Source organism: Lathamus discolor, chromosome 6 (assembly GCF_037157495.1).
Source record: "Lathamus discolor isolate bLatDis1 chromosome 6, bLatDis1.hap1, whole genome shotgun sequence".
NCBI classification, from domain to species: Eukaryota; Metazoa; Chordata; class Aves; order Psittaciformes; family Psittacidae; genus Lathamus; species Lathamus discolor.
The window spans coordinates 31,980,051-32,000,510 of NC_088889.1; the positions used below are offsets into that span (position 1 = coordinate 31,980,051).

The 20,460-nt window shown below is 40.4% G+C and overlaps 1 protein-coding gene across 5 annotated transcripts in view; it reads left to right on the forward strand.

Annotated features, from left to right (window-relative positions):
• Window positions 1–12,841, forward strand: part of FOXN3 (forkhead box N3) — a 207,239-nt gene extending 194,398 nt beyond the window's left edge. For all 5 annotated transcript variants that reach the window (XM_065685864.1, XM_065685866.1, XM_065685863.1 and 2 more), the window contains 2 exons: window positions 2,264–2,372; window positions 12,261–12,841. In XM_065685864.1, the coding sequence (XP_065541936.1) occupies window positions 2,264–2,372; window positions 12,261–12,810 (659 nt within the window). In that variant the 3' untranslated portion in view covers window positions 12,811–12,841. The remainder of the gene's footprint in view (window positions 1–2,263; window positions 2,373–12,260) is intronic.
• Window positions 12,842–20,460: the final 7,619 nt, after the last annotated feature.

The window sequence follows — 20,460 nt, forward strand, 5'->3', positions numbered from 1 at the left end:
GAAAATTCACAGATCTTTCCCAGATCAAAACTCCTGATTCATTTCTTTTAACAGGACTTTGTAAACATAGAGAAACCGTAATGTATAGTGCAGTACAAAATCTGCCCCTCTTGAAAGCCTGTTGGAAAAAACATGCCCATTGAAAATTACGTCTTTTTATTGATCTTTTGATATTAGCAGGTTTATCTGCTGCTTTGAATTTACCTGTTACCTTTGCACTGTAGGTTAGCCATATCCTTGAGAAGTCTTCTTTTCCATCATGTCACTGGTATTTTGGCCATCTTAACGTCATGCTGTGGAAACAAATATAGTAAGAGATGCAGATTTTGAAGCTTTTAGCAACATTCCTCTACAGTGTCTACAAACTCAGACATGGGAGCATTGAAAGTCTGGTGGTGTCCCCTGAGTGAAACAGATTGGATCAATTTCTCATAATCTAGTGCTGGAAGAAAAAGTGCACAAAGTAGTGAAGTATAAATAGCAAAACACAATTTTTGGATTATTTTGGTCATTGAAAGCTGACCCCAGTTGTTATAAAGCAAGTTCTGTAATTTTAGCCATTTGAGGCTGCACTTAAGCCCCTAAATATAAATGAACTATTCTTCAGAGGTGCCCAAAAGTAAAGGTGGGTATAACGCAGTGACAGGATTTGATTAAGGGGGTGATGTACTCTAACCAGCAGGAGAAAGATTACTTTCCCAGACGTAATCTGCGTGGTCTGGAGTGAAGCAAGGTGAGCATCAGGGTAGCAGGAGAGGAGGTGTGGTTCTGGCTTGGTGTTGAAAGGAAGCTGAAGTGTACCTCAGTGCCTTAAAAATTAGGTACTTCTGAGCCTGTATTTCTCTGCCTCATAATACACTAATATTTTGGGGTGTGGGTGTTTGATGTTGGGCATATAAACTGTGTGTGTTGATTCTTAGGCAGAATGATTTTTCTAGTCTCCCTGTAATTTGCTTAAAAATAAAATTCTTTGGGTGTTTATAAGGTGATTACATTTCTTACATGTGTTTATATGATACCTGTGTGTTTAAAAATAATACATCCACAGTAACAATCGTCATTCTCTTTTTGGACAGTCCCCACCGGGGGATGTTGCAGTATGAATGATGACTTACAGTAAAGAAAAAGTAAGCGAACTGGCTAGCTATGTATGTTAAATAAGCAAGTTCAGGTTAAGGCTATTAGGGCTTACTGTTCCAACCTGTAGGGACATAATAGCTGTACAAACAATTGGCATTACATGTAAGTCCCTGGTAAGCACCTAGGATAAGAACTGTGTGCAGAAGTCCTGCCATCCCAGGGTGGAGGAAGAAAATGCCGAGGGCCTGCTGAGGTCAGACTCCTCCTTTGGTGGTGCCTTGGTAGTGCTGCCTATGGGGGCTGGCTGCCCTGGGCTGAGCAGTGCACAGAAACATGCCTGGCTAGAAAAGAAGTACTCAGTTGTAGGTTAAAATCTTGTTGCCCAGAGCTGCAGTCTTTGATACACAGCCAAGTTAAAACACCCCAGTGAAATCTCTGATCCGTAGTGGCCAGTACCTGCACAGTTCGATGTCTGTGTCATCAGTCCATTGGATGGGGGAGGCTGGACTGTGATGCAGCCGTGTGCTGGAGGGATATGACTGACATCAGGGTGGGTGCCAGAGGCCACTGATGGCAAGAGAGGGGCTAATTAGTCATATGGAGCTAGTGCCTTTTTAGCCTCTTCTTTACCCTTCGTGGTAAATCCACATTTGCAGTTAACAGTTTATTTTGCAGGAGACAGAGGCCAAGAGATTGCTGCTGAGAAAGTAAGCTGGGATGATAAAAAGCTGTGACCTATATTCTTGCAGTGAGGTGCTTACACTCTGTTTATCTGTAAAGGGTCATTGTTTCTTATTGTAGGCGAAATAGTTTCATCTATGCTCATAGCTGGCTTTGACTCCAAGCACATGAATTCCCTGCAGAATGGCGATTACAAAACAAAAATGATTTGGTTGTGCAGGGAATGATCTGCAGCAACTAGGTCAGGCAGTGACTTCCACAAGCCATGTTATCATTGGTTGCTGTTACTTTTTTCCATGAAAATAGCATTGTAAACAGCATGGCATTCATAAGAGTTGAGGCTGAGATGTTCAAGGTAAGCAGTGTGCTACAGAAGCCTCTCTAATGCTTTCTTTTTTCATGACAAGTTAAGTTCCACATTTTGCTCCTCCATTTTCCCAACTTTTGCTTTAAAAGAAAAATTGTTCTTTTTTTTTTTTTTCTTGGTTTTTGTTTTTTTTAGTTCCTCCAGGAGTGATACAAAATGGAGCTCGAGTTCTGAGTAGAGGAATATTTCCTGGAGCCAGGCCATTGCCAATCAACCCCATTGGAAGTATGGCTGTTGCAGTAAGGTAAGAGTGGCTCATACCAGGACCTTTATGAAATAAATCCGTGCTTACAGAGAATGTAAAGGTATACGTAAGCTCTGGTCATCAGATATTTTGCTGCTTGCTAATACTTCTGAGGTTCTAAATGAAATAAAACTCTGCCACTAAAATTCTTGGGTTATTATTCTTTGCAAGATAATCATGGCATATCTGCCTCTTGCACACTGATTTGTAAAAAGCAGTTTTATTTTCACTAGGAAATTGCAGGTGGTTTATGGTGAGAACTTCCTACAGTGACCTCTTTTTCTAAGTGCAAATGCTTTTCCCTGCTCCTCCCTCCCTTTTCCTAAAGACCTTTTCCTGCATTAAATACCAGTGAGAATAATATCAATAATATTAAAGCAAATTCTGAAAGATACCTGAACATATAGCTGTCCTTTTGTTATTAACTTAGGTCTTTCTGAAGCAATTTCTTTCACTACAGTTTCTATTTCAAGGTTATCCTCAAACATTCAAGGATAAAACACTGTTTGATGATAACTTTTCCAGAAAGCAGGGCAGTAAGAGACATCTAGTGATGGCAGTAAGAACTGTGGTTTAGTGGCTTGCTTTACTTAAAGCAAGAGATGGTTTATTGGTGGCAGAACAATTCGCCTCAGGTGTAGCTCCATTTTCAGTCATTTGGTCAAGTGTGCTGCCAGTGCCCTTCTCTTTCAGAACTCTCAGTATCTGCAAACCCTATTTCAGCTCAGGCAGTTGGGTATTCTGGGTGGGGTTTCATAATTAGCATGGACCCTGCCTTGCTGGGCTGCTCCAGTTATACCCTCTGATCCCAGTAAATGGCTGCAAGACAGTGAAATAAAGTATGTGGATAGCAACTTACTCCGTTATTATTTACTTGGCGCTTTTTTTTTTTTTTCCCGCATTTGCTCTTTATTATTTTTATCCCTTTTGAGAATCATTGTCTAACCCTTTGGGTGCAGTATTTCCATCCAGTAAATGAAGACAGAAAGAACCTATGACATTCATATACTCTTAATCCTTAAAATGTATAGAGGGGAAGACACTAACTAGAATAAAATCCATATATTCTGATGGGCAGCTGCTTCAGCTGTTCTTCCCATTTGCTCTGCTGAAGGGATGCATCACTGAGGGTCATCCTCCAGAAGACTGCAGAGCTCCTCCATCTTGCTTTTCCACAGTCTGGCCTTGCTAGCAGTGGACGTCAACCATCTTCAGGAGCTTTGCTACTGGCTTTAGCTGGAACTTGCATTCTGCTCCAGTGGAGATTGCAGAGCTGTGGGACTACAGGATCGTTAATTATATGTATCTTTTATGAGGTGTCCAAGCTCAGTGGAGGACACGGTGGTCTGAATATACTCTCTTGAGTTTGTTTGCATTTCTTATTAGATCCTGTTTCATAATCAGGGTTGACTCGAGAAGGAGACAGAATTGTTTTTCCTTCCAGGCCACTTGAAAATTTCCTTCTGTGTAGAAACCCTCAAATTGCTCTGCTGTAAGCCTACATAGTTAAATTATATGTGTTTTCGGAGGACTAACAGTCATGCCTTTTCCCAGCACGCAGAACTGGATCTCTACCAGATACTTGCTGATGTAGATCTTGGAAATTAGGGATTTTACCCCTCCCTTGCTTATGTTCTTTTTGCTCTGTCTCAGCGAAAAGTATTTATAATTAGTTAACGCAGACATTTCTAATTCTTTTTGTTCTCTTCTCCAGCCTTAGGCAATATTAGAAATAGCATGCTATGAATATATTCCTGGTCTGCATTATGTCTGCTCATATTTAAGGGTTCCTGCAATATCCCCTCTTCTAATTCTTGAAAAGGCGGGGCAGGGAGAACAGGCTTTGAAAGCTTTTGAGAAGTTAGGAGGCTCTCTGCAGTAGAGCAAGTTCAGCAGATAGTTTTGTTTCCCTTGGAGATATTAAGATTCAGTATTTCTTCAGGAAGAAGGTCAGTCTGGATGCACGATGCCTCTTAGAACATCATCGGATCCTTTCAAAACTGGATATTTCAGTTACCGGTTCCTTAAAAAATGACAGCCTGTTTCTTGGTACTTACCCCTCTCCTGAGGTATACGGGGCTAAATAGGACCTATGGTGTCAAGCTTTCATGGCAACTCATGAGAACAACTTCTGCTTATCATGTGCAGCGAGGGGTATTTACCACAGCATCTGTGCAGCCTTTTACTGTTGCAGTTAGGAGTACTGCTCACATGGAGCTACCATTCCTGCATGGAGAGAGATATTCCAGTCAGGATCGCGGGGGGGGTTTCAGACCTGTTCAGGTGCAGGAAGGTTGATTTCCCCATCCAGCTTTCACCAGCAGGGAGGTCTGCTGGGCAGCCACAGGAGGTGGTGCAGTCAGCCGTTGTAGTTATCTGCAGAAGTTACGTGCCTGTGCCTATACACTGAGAAGCCAGACAGCTGCTTTTCAAGAAGTTTTCACACAAATGTATATTTTCTTGAGAAGAGCTCTTTTGATGCTCTAAACGAAAGACCTAAGGTGGTTTTCATAATTAATGTGGGAGACCTCTAGTTCTTTCTTGATAGTGGATCCTTGCATAACAAATTAAGTCTCTTAACTGGTTTTCTTTAGGGACCATATGTAGGAGTTAGGGATTCTTCTGTAAGGTGCTGGTCTTCTGCTGGCATTTCCTTGCTGTCCGAGCTATTTATTTCATTCTGCATTTATTTCCTTAGTATCTTAATGGTCTGTGGTTTTGTTGTCTCCCAGGCTCCTCGTGAATAACATGCAGAATGTTGTCCTGTTGTGCAGACTGCCATTAGTGTCAGAGCAGAGTAACAAAAAGGTTGGTCTTGGGTTAAACTTGCAGTTGTAGTTAGATGGAGTGTTTTGACTGATCTGTTACCCAGAAAGGAGGTCAAAACCATACCACTGGACTAAGTTGCTGAAATCCGTGATTTCTGGTGTATTAGTTTCCATCATTTGGAAAGTTTACTGTGCATAGTTCACTGTGTCTTCTTCAGCAGTATGATTGAATATATTTAGCCTATTTTGTTCCTGCACAAGGTATCGATGTGTTGCTGTTCTTATGTAATTACATGTGATTATTTGTTATATATAAAATAAAATATGATTGAATTAAGTAGTTTAGATTAAAGAAACGCTGCAGAAAAATATTTAACAAACATGACAAATCCACCACTTCCATGAATAAAGAATAGCAATTGAAGAGAGCATCATTATGTTGTAGTGCATTTGGGTTAAATTGCATGAATAGGCCTTTCGTTCCAAACTAATCTACAAATGGAAAAGGCATCCCACACTATTTTTGCTTTGAAAATCATCCTCTGGTGTTAAATCTCCACAGTAGAGCATAATTGGATGTGTTTTGACAGTAGCTTTTTATTTACTTTATTCACACCACTTTCAGCTTGTTTACCATCCATATTTTCCATGTTGTGGCTGACAAGTCTAAGACCCACCCAAAGACAGCAGGGGAAGATAACGCTTCAAAGCTGCACAGTGTGTAGCATGTCTCTAACATGAGATCCATCATATATATTTTTGGCAGACTGTATCCCCATACAATTCCCTGAGAGAATCTAAAAGCAAATGCAGTGATAGTCTGGATATGTAGAAAAGAAAATACTGACTTAAAAAGGTATGAATGAAAGCAAGCAAAGCCAGTAGTGCCTTGCATGCAGCAAGCAGTTGATTGTGCTTTGCAGGCAAGCTCTTGCTCTTCCTATGTACATCCACTGAAAAAATAACCTTCTAAATGTTTACTTAGGAGGACATCTGTGTCCACCTCAGTAGGTGTAGTTTCTGTCAAAGTGGCCAGTGCATCCGCCAGTTTGCATCTTGGCAAGGTGCAAGAAGTTCTATCATATATAATCACCTTCCACATGAGTAAGGTATTACCAGTTATACCAGCCCTTGGAAGCTGATATAATATTAGGGCTGTTTGAACTACGATATCTGTACATTCACCAGACATCCTTCACCATGATGCTTGTTAACATCCTTTGTAATTCTGTATTAGTCCTTTTCTTCTTTTCCTCTGCCCAAATTCTCACTGCTACGGATGCCGGCTTGGTAGGAAACCTGAAGGAGCGGGGGGTAAAACCTTTAGGATTTGGGAAATGCTAAGCAGAGCCAGTCCCAGTAAAGATGCTTTGGCTGGATTTGCCATTCTCTTTGGTTTTTGATGTGTCAGAAATGTCAGGATGGAGGATGGTATAGACTTCATTGCTTAACTGACTTTTTAGCAGAATGAATCCAAGATATCCAAGATATTGTTTCAGGCTAGTTGAAAATTTAGGCAAAACTTTTTTATATGCCATGTATGCACAGGTAATAGGTTAGAATGCTTTTGGTAGTGTTTGTTAGAAATACATGTTTAATTTTTTTTCTTCTAATTATTACAGGTTAAAAATAAAAATGAATGGGAAATTACATGGGGTTTTCTCCTTTTTTCAATTCTCCTTTCTAACCAAACACCTGTATCTTTTCTGTCTTCATTTCTGGGATAGAGTTAATTTTATTCCTAGGAGCTGGTGCAGTGCAGTGTTTCAGCTTTAGTCTGAGTACAATGCTAATAGCACACCGATGTTTCAGTTGTTGCTCAGTAGCACTTACCCTGATCAAGGACGTTTCAGTCTCATGCTCTGCCGGCAAGGAGGGGCACAGGAAGGCAGGAAAGAGCAGAGACAGGACACCTGACCCAAACTAGCCAAAGGGGTATTCCATACCACAGCACACCATGCCCAGTATATAAACTGCGGGGAGATGACTAGGAACCACCAGTTGCTGCTCAGGTTGGGCTGGGTATCAGTCAGCAAGTGATAAACAGTTGTTCTGTGCAGCAAGGTCTTTCTGGCTGGGGTTAAACTATGACATTCTCAGGGAATTTCACAATTACCTGTAAATTGTGAACAGAAGGTTCCAAGAGAATTTCCTGAACTAAAAAAAATTTTCCATTCAAGGTTCCAAGACAAAAGGCTCCCTCTTCCTAGGGGGAAAGCAAGTACATCCTCACTGGCTACTGAATAAAGCTACTGCCCTTCCTTTATTTTGGGGGGGAATCCTCTTATAAATTCGTAATTATATATTCTTAACATCCTTGCTTATTACTGGCATGATCAGCTTAACAAACCCCAAGTCATCCTTGTTGCATTGCATTCTCCTTCTTACCTGTAACAAGCAAGATGAGCTACCTTTGGGAGCTAAAGGAATCCTTCAGTAACTAAAGGACAAAAATGCTAGCTAACTTGGTAATTCTTTCTTGCAAAATGCAGAAGGCTGCATTAGTCTTCAGAACTGTTGTTGACGCTGACAAAGTGCTCTTTCTGCTGGCAGTTGATGACTGGTATTTATTGTGGTCCTTGGCATACAGTTATTCAGTGAAGTACCTTTGTAAGAGCTCCTATCAATAGTGTGACCAACTTGTTGACCTTTAACTCAGTAACTGCTGAGGGATTCTCATCATACAGCAGCTGAGCACCACTTACTTTTAAAATGCTTGCTTGTCCTCTTGTCTCCTGGTACATAGTGGTTTTAAGTAACAGTGCAGCTACCTATAGGTAAGAGTTCTGACTGTCCTGAATTTCCCTTTGGAATTGTGTTACCTGTACAGTAAAAAAAGTTACTCTCTTTTTAGCAAACCTGGAACCTGTCAAAATCCACAAACCCAACTTACCTGTGCTGCTTTCTTTGTTAACTGGGTGTGTCCAATTCCATACCAAAACCTGTCACTTGTGGGTGTACAATGTCTGCTATCCAGGAGGATCAGGGGTAGATTAAGGTGATACTTAACCTCCACATAGGTTTGCTTTGTTCGTCAGTGAATTCACCTGTCTTTGATGTGGCATACAGTAAGTATATTTTAGCAAAACTTTCTGCCATTTAGCAAACAGACTGTGATTACCTATCTTTTTTTAAAGCTAGCACAGAAATGTAAGGAAGATGTATCTGTCCGTGTTAAAATAACTGAGACATACTTTCATCTCATCCTGAAGAGGACCTCTTTGATAGGCAGAGGTACTAGCACTGTGCAAAGCACAGCATTTCCTTACTGAGACTTGAGATCCAGCTGTTGTGAGTCCCCTCTGGCTGCTGCTAACATTAGTAGCAGAACTCGTATCCATTAACAGTGGGAATGGAGTCTGGCTTTCTAAATTCCAAACGTACCTCTGCAGTGCTTGAGGGTTGTATCATTCTGTTACAGCCAACTTGAAATATTTTAAGAAGAATCTGTGCATGGTACTTTTATCTCTACAACTATGGTTCAGATCCATATCAGATCAGCAAATAAAGAGAGTCCACGTCAGTAGGATGAAAAGTTCTAGAGACTCTCCTGTTCTTAAGGACAAGCCACCGGTTTCAAACATGTAGAAATGTCAGTTTCTGGAAATTTTTAAACAAAATTCTGGAAAAAAAAAAAAAAGGAAAAATGGGAAAAAATAAGGTATTACTTGAAATAAATTTCCCCTCATTGTTAAAGTATGTACAGAATTCTTAAATACCTTGTCTTCCCCTGTAATTTCAAAATAGTCTAAACATCAGAGCAAGCACTTGTTTTAAAAATCTGTTATTGTTTCAGTAGCAAAGGTACAGTTACAGCCAGAACTGTGAGCAAAAACAGATCCAGCTGGCCAGAGTGTGTCCCCTGAACCCCGGGGCAGTTTTGTCTACTCATGATCTAGGTTGAACTAAGTAGATCGCATTAATTTTTTAGTGAGAATGTGACTGTATGAAAGCAATACAAAGCTTTAGAATGTCTCAGAAGTGCATGCAGCATATAAATGGTTTCAGTATTAGTTTATTCAACTCATTAATACCAATTGTAAGTAATTTGTCATATCTTATGTTTGAGGTATTGCCTATCAGGATACAAATCAGATTAATTTCTTTTCAGGGTACATTACTTTCGATATGGTGGATATCCTAAAACACTCTGCCTGTATAACTTGCTCATTTCTGCAGATGTCCTTTGCTAATTCTTTCCTTGACCTGCTTTCTCTTCCTTTTTTATTTCCCTAAGCAGAACTGGTTGGAAATCTCTCAAAATGTAAGTGAAACCCAGAGGTTTTTCTGAGATGCAAATGCTTTCTATTTCCTGACCAGTTCCACCGTAGATGCCTTTATTCTCAAGTGTAGTGGTATTCCCTTTCCTCCCATTATTTTTATTTTATTTTATTTTTTTATTTTATTTTATTTTATTTCTTTTTTGCACCTTTCTGTGGTCTTCAGTTTTCCTTCATCATTACCCCTCCTTTCAGTCACTGCCTGTGGGATGCTAACCCCATAGTGGTACACCTTCCCCCAGGACATTGCTTCTGCAATCCCCAGGCCTTTCATTCTATTTTTATGCCTTTTTGAAACGATTGGGATTTGGAGTAAGTCCCATGGGTAGAGCTTTTGAATCCAGATTTTAGTCCTATAATGTAAAAGCAAACACTAGAGGCTCAAGACCGGGGCAAATCAGGGATGGCTGTTTGGCGGATGGTTGCTTTCTTCCATGGAACTGTAGCTTTCCTTTTATTGATGGTCTCTCAATACAAACTTAACAGGAGTAGATCTAGTAACATGAAAATGGGCATCTTGATTTAAGTCCCATCTGTCAGAAGCTTTGTTCACTAATAACTTAGAATCATAGAATAGTTAGGGTTGGAAAGGACCTCAAGATCATCTAGTTCCAACCCCCTGCCACGGGCAGGGACACCTCACACTAAACCATGCCACCCAGGGCTTTATCCAACCTGGCCTTGAACACTGCCAGGGATGGAGCACTCACAGCCTCCCTGGGCAACCCATTCCAGTGCCTCACCACCCTTAACAGTAAAGAATTTCTTCCTCATATCCCATCTAAACTTCCCCTGTTTAAGTCAGTAAGTAGTCAGTAGGAATCCCATTTGAGTTTCCACCTGTTCTGTCCTGTGTTTGTTTCCTTGGAGCAAGAATTTATTGCTATTTTTTAATGGAATATTAGTAGCAAGTGATTTTTATTAAGCCACATTGCTCTGACTATTAGCTGCCTAGTAAAATCAAGTAACTAATTTTATGCTAATTTATGATAATGTAAAACATCTTTAAATGTAAATTTACCCTAAAAATGAAGAATCTGTCACTTAAAATGCATCATATGCTTCCTTGTAATGACTGATCTTAAGGACTTGGTTATAAATTCACCTTACAACTAGTTTAGTATGGATGATTTCTTCTTTTAAGCATTTGGCATCCTTTAATGACAACCCCTGCAGTGGCAAACCATCACAGAGTAAATGCAGCTGGCTTGCTGCACAGTCATGAAATTGCATTTAGATATTAATAATTGAAGGATCTTTGTGTATTCCTTCTGGGTTCTGTATATAATTTATGGATCATAAAGCTACTCAAAAACGTAGGGGGAAAAAAACTGTTGAGCAAAGAGGTTGGCAGGAGGCTTTCTCTGCTAATAACTGGGCCTTCTAGTATATACATTTTTTTAAAACACTGTAAATGAGAACATTTGGAATGGCTGATTAATTTGCTACCTAGTATCATTGTCCTGTCACTGGTTCACAAAAGCCTGTTTCTTGTTTTAGCAAGCTCTACAGACAAGAGCATTTAGATTTGTAGGAACTGTGGAATGAGGTACCTCTCTTTATTTTCCACCTTTCAGCCTTACCTTTCAGAAAGGGATAATACTCTGCTGTTCCTTATAGAAACCAGAAGTGAGGTCCCTTCCCTGAGACCTTTCTCAGCAGGTCTCATTTTCTAAGCAGAGGATCAGTAATACTCGGGACTTGCCACTCTGCCATTCATCTTAAGAAGTACCTGTGTTAAGTACATGTGTTTAAGGTTTTAATCCAATACTTCCATGAGTGTGCAAAAGCACTCTAGTGATAGCATGAAGATGGCAAGAGCAGATTTTACAACAGTTTATCATGTGGTAGTTTAAACAGTGTTGCCAGTTTGTTGGGGTTTTTTAACTGATAGAGGGGTCCAAGGCTGATGAACTAGGGGTGGCAATGATGATGCCTTTATTCAATGATGAGCATCCTCCCTTCCTTTTTTCCTGCAGGAATTAAGTACTGCACAGGGTCAGTCCCTTCTTTAAAAGACTTGCAAGCATTGTATTGTAAAGTCAGTGGCTCTAGCACTTTCCAATGCAGAAAGGAACACTGTTAGGTTTTAAATGTATCATGCTGCAGTAGTTCGCACAGCACCGAGTGCCATAGAACCAGAGGGGAAAATGACAACTTCTAGAACAAAACCAGATACTTTTTTTTCCTACTGTTTGTTTATAAGCACACTGGAATATTTTGTTGGCAGCTAGGGGCTTAAAATTATATTGCTTTTAAGAATATTTCTAAGATCAGAATCAGAAATGGGACTGGACCTGGGTTTTATGCTTAGTTGCTTGTTCTGTTGGAATGTGTCCTAAATAAATGGTAGCTGTGCTACTTCCATGTGAAGCATCTCCTACCCTTGGAACACTATTGCTGTAAAAGAGTCTTTGAGAGGAGGCAAAGTACTCCAGAAAGCTAGCCTCTCTCCCCCACATTTTTGGTAATACCATTTTATATGGAAAAGGGGAGAGGATTTTCTTTAATAGTCAGTAAATAAAATAGTGTTTTTTTCTTTTAAATTTTTTTGGAAGTAAAAACTATTAGGTGAAATGTAAATTAGGACTGTTCTGACATCATTTGTTTGCAACCATCCCCTCCTTGCTCCTGCCCCTTGTGCCATTACATCTTTTGACTTGTTTCATGTGTGGAGCCAATTCACAAGCAATTTGAGTCAGGCTTTGAAACCATCTTGCATGGACATTACTTTGATGGTCATAATTTCAGGTTATCGGCCAGTTGGATTTGTCATCTTCTGCACTGAATTAGGATCACATCTCTGTGGCTTCTGAGACTGCTTTGATTTGTTTTTACAGGAATGGAATAACCAACTGCCGGATGCGGACAGAAAGTGAACAGTCCTGTGGCTCTCCAGTTGTTAGCGGTGACCCAAAGGAGGATCACAACTACAGCAGTGCCAAATCTTCCAACCACAGGAGCACATCGCCTGCGAGTGACTCCATTTCCTCTTCTTCTGCTGACGACCAGTATGAATTTGCAACTAAAGGTAGCCAGGACAGCAGTGAAAGAAGTGAAGTTAGCTTCCAGAGCCACGAGAGCCATAGTGAAACAGAAGAGGAGGACAAAAAGCAAAATCGGAAGGAGACCAAGGATTCTTTAGCTGACAGTGGGTATGCGTCCCAGCACAAGAAAAGGCAACATTTAATGAAGGTGAAAAAAGTACCAAGTGACACACTGCCTCTTAAAAAGAGACGTACAGAAAAGCCCCCTGAGAGTGACGATGAGGAGATGAAAGAAGCTGCAGGATCGCTCCTGCATTTAGCAGGAATTCGGTCCTGTTTGAACAACATCACCAATCGGACGGCAAAGGGGCAGAAAGAGCAAAAGGAAACCACAAAAAATTAGAACAAATAAATGATTTGTTTGAACTTACAAAGTTTTGTTTCATCACGTCAGGTGAATTCTAATGATTTGTGGCAATATCAGCAATTTTTTCCTTTCTTGTTTTTCTTTCTATTTGTTTTTGGTTTGTTTGGTTGTTTTTTTTTCTTTTTGTTTTTCTTTTTTTTTTGACCCTTAAGATTTTTATTTTTAAAGGAGATTGAAGCCATAGAACTCATACTGACACTCAGCTAATTTACAAAAGCTTTTCGTTACCTGAAGACAAAAAGTTAACAAATAACAAAAGCCAGAATCACCATTGCTTTTTCCGGCTTGTCAAAAATGCATGGTTGAATACGCAGTGACATCAACAGTAATGTGATGGGAGTAGAACTGGGCACTTGGAAATCCCTCTTACACTAGAAGAGCTGTGCATAATTTAGTAATCATTCAGGCCTGGCCCTTAAGAATTGTTTTTAATGGCCTTACAATTGGGTTAGAAGTGAATGTGAATAAAGAGATTTGGGGGAAGGAGGAGGCACGTACTTCTCAACACCAAGAACCATCTAGCAGCACTTGGATACGTTGTGCCATAGAAGTCTTTGGACGGCCACTGGTGGCAACTACGCAAACAGTAACGCACTTTTAGTGCTTCTCATACTATACGTGGCTCATAATGTAAAGACTGATAACTTCAAGTTTGGGGGAAATCTGAACTATGTATGCAATGGGTTTCAGTGAAATAATGAGAAGAAATAGGAGGGGGGGTCACTGTTAGTAGCATCATTAATCATTGAGTTCTGTCTTCTATATTAAATTACAAGAATGTTCAAAAAGCCATAAGCCCGAAGATTGGCACTGTGTGCAAAAAATAATAGTAATAGGGAAAAACAAGCTATGTCTTCTAAACTGCCTGAGTAAAAAGCAATTGACTCTAAGAAATTACGGTAGATATTAAGAAAGGAAATACATCAGGATCTGTTTCTGTGGATCAAATCCTTGATCTAACTGGGGAAACAAAGCTACAAAACCTGCCATTGGTAGTATTCTATTTTTAAAAATAAGAGGAAAGCATATTGGTGAACAGTAAAACTCAGAAGTTCAACAAAAGATCTCCTACACTGCCCCTTGAAATGAGCGCGCAGTGACCGTCAGTCAGGATTCATCTGTGCAAAAGTGACAGCAAAAGTTTCCAGATCAGCCAGCTTAGCCAGCAGAAGAAATTTGATCCACATTGCATGGATTCCTTTTGGGAGGGGGGGAATACAAAAAGCAAACAATTTTTTTAATTCAAAGATGACAAAGTTCTTGTAAGGTAAATAATGTATTTAGCATGAAGCATGAATTATTTTCATATAAATATAGAAAATAGAGAAAAAGGCTATGCCTCTAATTTTTAAGCCCTTAGGCTTAGAGTTGGGTTTTTTTGGGTTTTATTTTTCTGTTTGTTTTGTTTTGGTTTTGATTCTTTCCTTTTTTTTTTTTTTTTTTTTTGTGGTTTTTTTTTTTTTTTTTTTTTGTTGTTGTTGTTGGGTTGTTTTGTTGGTTTGTTGGTTTTTTTTGAAGCAGGTGTTTAAGGTTTAACCTTCTTCAGGGACAAACACTGACTGTTGGGGAACTTACTCTGCAATATTAAAATCTTCATGCTCTGGTGGGGCTCGGATGGTTGAATTAAACTGCCTTGTCTGCACATTCAGCCCCGCCCCCTACTTCTGTTTAACAAAAAAAAAAAAAAGAAAAAAAACCAAGAAAAAAAAAACCCACAAGTAAACTGTGTCCTTTCTTCGTCTGTACATGTGTAACATGACGCAATAATCTGAGGGCAAATTTAGTAGTGAGTGTGTATGACAGAATCAAGAGAATAATGGAGGTTAATTGAGGAAAACTCTCTGATTTGATTCAGGAATAAATAGACAAGAAAATAGCTTTGCTAATTTGCCATGAGAAAATGAAGTTAGGAAAGAGCCTTACTGAGGTGTCCGGAGAATAACCAGTGTTACAGAGTGTGATTCAGGTATAGTGCTCCTCTCCTGGTGATGACAGCTATTAGATTGGAGATCCCTACAGCAGAGGGAAGCTGTGAAATAAGTAGGATCGTCTCTCTTACCCAGATTCATGAATTCGGCATGATAAATTCTACACGTAGAATATCCTAGAGGCAAGAAGAAAATCCCAGGAACCAGCCACTTGACAGAACAAAATGGTCTGTTTCTTAAAAAGAATGCAGGTCTATGTTCATCCTTAACAGCTGTTTCAGGCAGCACTTTCACCAAGATGGATCTAGTTTATGGAGAGTGATTTAAAGGGTTTGACTTCCCACTCAGGGGAGTGAACTAAAAACTGCATTTGGAGATGCCTGTGGTGTGTGTTCCGTTAGGAGGTGGAAGGACTGAAGGGCAGGCTGGCGGGACCTGTTCCAGTGCTCTGCAAGCATTTTGCCATGTAACAAACAGGGCCACGCTAAGGGCATCACAGCAAAATGGTGCTTCTCTTCCATCTCACCCAGTGTGTCCTGGGATCTTCAGGAGCTGCCTGACAGCTGCTGGAGCCCAGCACAACTGCCAACTATGCAGATAAGGAAGGAGAGAGACAGTGATAGTGCAAGGAGCAGCTCTCCGCCTCCCTCAGCTGATTCCCAGTGGGGTTGATTCCCAGCCTTGGTTAAGTCAGGAGTACATGGATACTAACTTCTGTTGTCTGCCTGCAGCCCTTAGGATGAAGTTGTTGGAAAATGGGAAGGACCAGTCCCTTGGCCAGCTAGCACAGAGATGAATGAGCCATAGCTTTTCTCGTATGTGATTGGACTGGGATAATTGGCTTCTGCCCCAGTTCATGCTCCTTACAGCCAGAGTCCGCAGGTAGTGAACCACACCACCACTGCACAAGAAAACCGGTTCCTTCTGCTTTATATGGACTTTGGGGAGAGTAATTTGAAATACAACATACTACAGTATCAGTTTGCCACTGCCTTGGCTCATTAGTGCACAGTTGTACCAGCTCAGGGGTGGTTTAAGACTTACCCAAAAGCAGTGTTGAAAAGTCAGATTTAGTGGCAGAAAATACACTCAAACCATGGCTCAGCCATCTCTGTCCTCCAGAGAAAGCGATGTGGTTGTGTGCTGGTGGCCGGATTCTGTCCACAGTCCCGACACTAGTTCCAGAGCAGCTTCACTGATTGCAGCGTGTCAGTGCAAATGAGATCCGTGTCTGCCGAACAAGTACCATTCGTTAATGTGGACTCTTGGTGACGAAGTGTATAATTACCACTAGTATTACTCACCTTAGAAAACAGTCATTTTGCATAAATATCTAATTAGGCAGGTTATCTCTATATACATGCATATAATCTAAGACTACAAAAACTCCTTTATATACTTGCTGGTAAACCTAACATGTTGGCAGGCATCTATTTTCATGTAAAATTTGTTGCTCCTAGTGTGATCTGCTGAAGAGGTATTACTTGGTAGGAGCTTACAAAGTTACGTTCTGGAACCAGCGGTTTGGCTGGGGACTAATGCCATCAGCAGATTATTTCTTGCATTTAAAAACAACTGGTACTTACTGACCCTTACTGTGACTGTTGGTGAGAAGTACAGAATTTGGATTTGTATAAAGTATTTAGGAGTCACCTTTTAAACCGTTTTTGTGCCTGACTGACAATGGCAGCTTTGCCAGAACAGTCAGGCAAGTTCTCTTACAACAATTGAGACTGATTTGTTTTCCAAAATATACTCTGTCAGCTTTTCAATCCAGTTGTCTCTACTTTGACTGAATCACGCCAAAAGGGAGTGGTAATTGCACTGTATTACTAACTTGCCAGACATGAGGTGGTTTGGGTTTGCTTGTTTGCTTTCCGTACTAAGCCATTTTAGGGTGAGAAGTTGTCAGATATCTAACTTTGCATTTTTCTCACTCTATCAGCATTGCCAAATTAGCATTTCTGCAAGACAGGTGGGGCTTGGGAAATCCCAGTAGTTCAGCAGGCATTCAGTGGTGAGTTTCAGGGAGGCGTGAGTTGTAGGGGTCGCTGGACTTCATGGTGGGTTCCTTTGGAATATGCCTTTTGTAGCAAGAGGCTCTTGCAGGCCAGAGCTAATATCACAAGCAGATTTCACCAGTGTCTGCAAGGAGGTGAAATCCGCTGGTTGTGCTTAATGTTCTGCAAGGAATTGGACGTCCTACTGCATTTTGATGCAGATTCTGCCTGCATTTAAAAATTCAAGCACAGGTGTTGAGCAGCTTTAATGTATCACCCCGTAGCTGTTTCTGAAAGCAGTCTGATCCTGATCTTCTCCTGGCAAAGCCAGCAGTAGTTCTGCCACGATCACAGGGGTTCACAGCTGAAAAGCCTGATGTGGGAGTGAGGAGGTGTGCCATGTATGACTAGGTAACTCTTCCATGACTGTTCTTTCTGGCAATTCAGTTGAGGTCCATACTCTGGCTCCTCTCTTCAATTAACAGGAGAATGGAATCTCAAAGCGGAGGCATCAGCTCCCAGTGTTCAACTGAATTACTGTCTACCTTTGGAAAAGATACAGAGGAATTCTGGGGGCTGCATTCTTCGCTGGAGTGAGGTACAGTTACATCGACATGCTTTAGCCTGAGAGAATGAAATCCTAAATTGTACACCAACCGGCACCATGATAAAATGACCAAAACACACTTTGCCCCAGTTTCTGGGTAGCAGTGATTGATTTTCACTGAGATTGTGGCTTCCAAATTGTCTAAAAGATGTAGATAGGCACAATCTGAGGTTTTCTGGGAGCTGAAGGTGTGTGATCTCACTTGCCATCAGCGGAGCTATAGACACCCAAGTGCTCCTGGGAACCTTCACTGTTTCACTGTTACTGTTATTACCAGTTTGTCTTGAATCTGTCCCTCAGCATTCTTTGATGCTCTCCCATGCTCTGGGGTCAGAATAAATTTACTGGGAGAATGCATTTCCACTTTCAGACGCAATGCAACTTACTTCACTCCATGGAGAATGCAAACCCAGCTCCTTCAGGTACGTCACTGCTGCCTGAATCGCTCATTGGCATATTTTACAGGAAGAATCTTGAAATGTTTTCTTGACTTTGCCACCAAAAGGGCATCTGAACCATGCATCCTCTTGATTGTAACAGAGTATCAGTGTTGACCGTTTGACCAGTTAAGTTTTAGTAGTGTTCTTCACAGCCCTCCAGTAATATATCAAACACTGTTATGCACATAATGCAGCACTGTGATCTAATTTAAATAATACTTTTTTATTATTTATACTACTCTATGTAATATACATCAACACTTTGCTATATAACCTAAGTGATAACCCTCTTCTTAGTTAACTGCCAAACTTTCAATTTCTGTTTGGTTTATATTGCAGTTAGCACAGTTACCAAGTTGTAATGATGTCTCTTTTCCTTTGAAATGGGATGTGTAAGTCAAACTATACATTTTGTGTGTTTCTGTTTCGAGCTGGAGTTTATAAGGATTTACACACAACATTCGGTGTTCTGTATAAATCTGCATACATTTGTGAATTCATCCGTTAATCCCCTTTTTATTTAGAAAGTATTAATTGATGGTGGTTTATTAGGGGGTTTGTTCTTGCATTTTTATTTTTAGTACTGGTTATTCTTGAATTAAGCAGAGACTTGTCAGCTGGGTTGCTTTACCTTTGATCGTGTACATGACCTTATAATTCTTCCACAGTTCAGCAAACAAGTACTAGCTTCACTGACCAAAAAATAAGTCTCAACCTAATGTGTCTATGGTGCTGTATTTTGCTGGTGTACATTTAAAACCAGAACTGATTTAAAGGTCACTGTTGAGTTGTTCTAATAAGTAGCCTTTCCTGGTTTTGGGAGTTTGGGTTTTGTTTTAGCATTGAAACAAGGTATATTTATCTAAAGCTATATAATGTTTTTTCTACTGTATCACATTTCCTTTTGCAAAGAGGGGGAAATCAACCTGGTGTAACATCCTTTCACAGTCGATGGAAGGGAGTTTTGTTTCACTTCTTTATTTTTAGTGGATTTCATTGGGCCTTGGATCAGGCCAGCAGTGATGAGAGCTCATCATCTGAGGGCTTAAGGGATAAGTGACAACTCATGCTGGCCCTCAGTGCTAGAAGAGATTTACTGGATGCTGTAATTCCATGCTGGATTCTGGGATGGCTGATCATCTAGAGATAGGAATCTTTTTCATTTGTTTTTTGTGGCCTGAAATCCCGAGACTTTTCTTTTTTCGTTCAGATGACATTGAACTCGAGTACATCTTTCAGTTACTAGAGCATTGTGCATCTCCTGAGTACATGTGTGGGACAGCAATTGAAAGTCATACCTGTATGTGATAACCAGTTCCCATGCCTGCATCATTCACACTCACTACTTAAAACTGCCATGATGTAAAATGTTGGGGGGAATGATTTGTGTGTGTATGAAAAGCATTATGGACTTGTACATTTTTTTTTATACTCTGATCTGTAATTTCTGAACTATTTTGTTTTACAGAAAAAAAAGTGATAAAGCAATCAAAAGACCAAGAGATTTAGTATCAATGCTTGAGGGTCACAGGACCTTAACTGGCCAATAAGTTAATTTAGTACAGAGATAAGCCAATTTTTTTCCTGTACTTGGTATCTGAAACTGCCAATTTCATCAATATTAAAACACGAACTGTGATGGGGAATGAACAGTGATGTTAAGTTGTATTTGTGTTTACCTAAATGAGCAGTCCGAAGGCAAGTGCAATCAGCTGATCTTTAGGAAATATGAAAATGTTGATTTAGAGGCATACTTGCATTTTACATTTTCTTGATGTGTAATCATATTGCCAAAGACAAACTATTTCATCAATTATTATTGTAAATAACACTTTCCCAAAACCTACCATAAAGTTTCTGTGATGTATTGTCTTCCAGTTGCAATAAAAATTACTGAGTTGCATCAATTGAACAGTTGTCGCTGTGTGAATATTCAGAATATGCCCAGATATTAAAGAAAGGAGGAACAACAGTGAGGTTCTTTTAATAAGTTAACTCCTTCAGTATTAAATAGTTCTAGTCCCTGTGGGATGTTACGTACATCTTCACTGCAGTAGGTACCAACTCATGTTAATTTGCTGCCATGCGCAAATGGCTACGCGTACTAAATGAGTGTTACGTTAGGGCCCGATCTTCCTTTCTCAGCAGTTCTGCAGCTTGGAAACAAAGCTGATTTTGTTGGGAATTGTGTGTTTTTAAAAAGTCAGCAACAGTCGGGAGATGCAGTAATAACGTATCCAGCAGCGTAGATACACCTGAAACATCCTGAAAAACACCACCTGCTAACCTTCGAATGAACCCTCCCAGGCTTTATTCTGGTTTCTGCAACACTAGGACCCTTTAAGTCTTTTGCCACGTTAGTCCTTTACCTTGTGGCACGAAAGGACTGTTTGCAGCAGGAAATCTGTTGGGCCAGAAGCTTCCAAGCTGCCTGCCTAAATTGCCCAAATCTGTAGCCACCCAGAGGCATCCTGTGCTTCAAATACTTGGAACCTCCCGTGGTCACCTTAGGCTGCTGCAGGAATCAGTAGTGCTATTTGCTCACTGGTGCGAACATGCCTGTTCGGTGCCACTCTGCATAGATCCAGAAGTCCAACATAAGTCCAGAGTTGAAGAACACAGTGCAAAAGTCTCTCCTCAGAGAGTTAAAC